We start from the raw sequence: 3,844 nt of genomic DNA on the forward strand, positions 1-3,844 counted from the left end.
CTTGCTTCTGTCAGTGCACCAGGTACTGTGTATTACCACCGGGAGTTGCTGTGCCACTCTCTAGACGGCAACAGGGTGGACCTGCTCACTGTGACCAACTGCAACGGGATGCAGGATGAGAGGGAAGCTCGTCTGCCCAAGCTGTTTCCTGACGCCAAAACTCCAAGACCTCACCGCTTCCCTGGCAAAAGGGTATCATCTCAACCATAACGCCAAATYCTGTCTTCTGTTACCTTTGAGCGTGATGTCCAGTCACTTTTTAAGTGTAAAAGATGTGTGTGTGTGTGCAGGTGTTTTTCCTCAGCAGTCGTGTGCACCCCGGGGAAACCCCCTCGTCCTTCGTGTTCAACGGTTTCCTCAACTTCATTCTGCGAAGAGATGACCCGCGTGCACACATGCTGCGCAACATGTTTGTGTTCAAGCTCATCCCCATGCTCAACCCAGACGGGGTRGTCCGAGGACACTACAGGTGAGACCAGCCAAAATCCCATAAAACTTCAATAGCTGCGTTTCCATTGCAAATGTGCGCAAAACTTTGTCGATATCCTGTTAATGTCGAAAAAACACAGTTTCGAAACGGCAGTGTTTCCACTGAGTAAGAAATGCTATTTAAGTCATACGTGAATACATTTGTTCTCACGATATCATAACAAACATGGCAGCAATGGCTGTAAACACATAGCATATTGATACCACGACACTAGCGCTCATTATCAGAGGAGACGTCAGCTTTATCAAGGCTTTCCAGCGACAAGCCCCTACTTGGGAGTGGCTACGTATGCTGTGTTTTTGGGAAATTGTAGTCTGTGAGTATACTACTTTTGTGATATTACTACTACTACTTCTACTTCCTGTTTTCTTCTTTGTCATCATCTTTTTCACCAGTAGAAACAGCCGGTTGTTGATCACGTGACTCTGGTGATACGAAAAAAGTGTTTCCATTGCAGTTTTGCGAAAAACACCAACTTCGACACGGCTGAAAAACCACCTCATCCTAGCGCAAAAACATTTTGTCAAAAATACGTACATTTTTTCYAAATTGACGTGTTTCCATTGAGCAAATTTATTTTCGAAAATCTAATTTGCGCATTTTCATGGTCAACGGAAACACAGCTAATGAAGTACTGCTCTTGAACCCTTTAGAGTAAATTCACAAGCTTGGTCTCTTTTTAAAGCTTTTAACCTGAATTTTTAACTTCAGCAGTCATATTGTTTGTAACTGTAACTAGTATTTAGTTACTGAGTTTAAAATGCACAAAAATCAAYATGTTTTTTCTCTGTAAATTTTTATTTTTAAAGTGTCACAGAACATAAAATGAAGGAGGTATTGAGGAAAGCCTCTCAGGAAACACTGGGACTTAAAAAAACCTACCAAACTGTGGTCAGAAATCTCTTGAAATTCATTACTTTCCTATATTTTTTGTATAAATAGATGACGAACCAGATTATTATCGCCACCTAGAGGCTGGAGTGTAAGCTGCAGGCTCTTCTTTTGGACTCTATATTTCAGTTTGTCAAAAATAWATGAAGACGAACGTGTCAACAAAGGTTCAAATGACTTGGAAATACYGATAAGCGCATCAAGCTTTTTTCCATTCTTTTTCCAGAACTGATTCCAGAGGTGTGAACCTGAACCGACAATACTTGAACCCCATCCCCGAGCTTCACCCTTCCATCTATGCAGCCAAAGCTCTGTTGCTCTACCACCACACACACAGTAACAGCACCCCTCACACACAACTCACTCCCCTCAACAACAAGTCCGCAAATCAGCCTCAGTCTCCAGCCCTCACCCCACTGGAGGTCAGCTTGAACCAACGCAARGCAGAGAAAGACGGAAACCCCGTCCAAGCCGAGGTTCCCACAGTGACGGGGGAGAACACCTGGACCGCCGCAGAGACGAAGAAAGGAGACCAGAACATTTCTCCAGATGCCTCAGAGACTGTAGCTCCTGCCACTGAAGACGTAGCTGCACCGCAGGCGGAGGAGCCGGTGCCCCCACAGGAGGGAGGGGTGGCGTATTACGTGGACTTACACGGCCACGCCTCTAAACGCGGATGCTTCATGTACGGAAATAACCTTCCTGAAGAGAGCCAGCAGGTAAAACTGATGCTCCTCTTTGGGTTTGAAGTATTTTTGGAAGCGTGAAATCACAAGTAGTTTTTATTTTTAGCAACATTTTCTTTTCTTTTTTTTATTTCAAACGATTTTGACTCAAAAGTTTGTCTTCACCTGACATCTACAGCAAATTCAACCCGAAACATTGCATTTTATTTTCGTCCTCTTGCAGGTAGAGAACATGCTGTATCCCAGACTGATAGCTGTGAATTCTGCCCACTTTGATTTCCTGGGCTGCAACTTTTCTGAGAAAAACATGTACGCTCGTGACAAGAGGGACGGTCAGTCTAAGGAAGGCAGCGGCCGAGTCGKCGTCCACAAGGCAATCGGGCTGCTGCACAGGTTCGTACATCCTCGACCACACAGCACTGCTACACTCCACTTTCACTTCAGATTTGTGCTAAACAAACCCTAAACAAACTTTAACTACTGTAAAATAGTAACATCAGGGTTCCCGCGGATCCTTAAAAAGTCTTAAAAGGCGTTGAAGTTATCAGTCCAAAAATAAGGCCTTAATTAGCCTTTAAAAGTCTTAAATCAATGTTTCAGAGGTCTTAAAAATGTTAACACATTGTAAGGAAGATGATTGGAATTCCTCTCAAATATTAAACGAATTGGTAACATTAATTTTTCTTTTTAAATAATTTATTGAATGCCCATCGCAGCTAGTTGTGTTGTATTGAAATAAATATTTGGCTAAAATTGTTGCTAACAGGGTTTTTTTTCCCCATTTGTGTTTATTGTGATATTGGTCTTAAATTTAATTTTGAAGTAGCACTAAAGAGGTCTTAAAAAGTCTTAAATTTAACTTCTCTTAAACTGTAGGAACCCTGAATATTGTACAGCAAAATGCTGCTTTAAAGCTAATAAACGAGCCGAGCCTCTACAAGTTAAATGAGATCATATGAAGAGAAAATGAAAAACCAAGATATCACATCCAATATCATTAAGGATGAAAAGTCAAGACAATAAAAAGGAAGAAATAAAAGAGAAAACAGATGTCTTTCCAGAAAAAAAAGACTTCTGTATTATATTTGTGTCTCACTTTTTGTTACAGTGCTGTGGATGTCTTTAAAGACATTTAAAGTACTGAACAGGTAAACTAAATACTTAATGTAAACAACAGCACAGAGCYTGTTTCACATATCAAGGTAACTTAGAAAGAAGTAATAAAATATCTAGGGCAGCTTTATTTTATCCAGATATTTGYCAACCATCAGGATATAATCCTACAGTGAGAAGCTCAGGATCAAGTACTGCYTGCAGCCAGTATAATTTCCACAACCCGTTTACTCTCTTCCTGAACATGATTTTGCTTTTTCACATTCTCACACATGATGAAGAAATGTTGCCTTTTCTCTGAGTTCCACGGATCTTAATTAAAGCTCCGCGTGTGTCCTCGTTAACACAGCGTCAGTTTGAGCTGAGCATGCATGGTGRTTGTGCTTCTAGTCTGCAGAGGCAGCATCCTCCTGCTGTTATCTCTGTAGGCATCAGATTTACAGTAAATAAAAGTGACTCTGAAGAGCTTTCAACTGAAATACTGGAGAGGCTGGAGGGGATGCTGTTTTTGAAAGCGGTTTCTTGCYTCTCTGCTTCTAGCACAGATAATGGACACATTGGCAGCCACAGGCCTTCAGAGAATCTAACAAATATTGGGCCTCATGCAAGAACCGTTCGTACGCACAGATTTGTTCTTAAGTTGTGCGTACGAGTGATTTAGGAG

The 3,844-nt window shown here is 41.6% G+C and overlaps 1 protein-coding gene across 4 annotated transcripts in view; it reads left to right on the top strand.

The window, feature by feature from the left end:
- Positions 1–3,844, top strand: part of agbl5 (AGBL carboxypeptidase 5) — an 18,560-nt gene that overhangs the window by 2,533 nt on the left and 12,183 nt on the right. For all 4 annotated transcript variants that reach the window (XM_014031332.1, XM_014031335.1, XM_014031334.1 and 1 more), the window contains 4 exons: positions 12–192; positions 291–469; positions 1,608–2,100; positions 2,291–2,460. In XM_014031332.1, the coding sequence (XP_013886786.1) occupies positions 12–192; positions 291–469; positions 1,608–2,100; positions 2,291–2,460 (1,023 nt within the window). The remainder of the gene's footprint in view (positions 1–11; positions 193–290; positions 470–1,607; positions 2,101–2,290; positions 2,461–3,844) is intronic.

The sequence above is a fragment of the Austrofundulus limnaeus genome, unplaced genomic scaffold (genome assembly GCF_001266775.1).
Source record: "Austrofundulus limnaeus strain Quisiro unplaced genomic scaffold, Austrofundulus_limnaeus-1.0 Scaffold1228, whole genome shotgun sequence".
Lineage (NCBI taxonomy): Eukaryota > Metazoa > Chordata > Actinopteri > Cyprinodontiformes > Rivulidae > Austrofundulus > Austrofundulus limnaeus.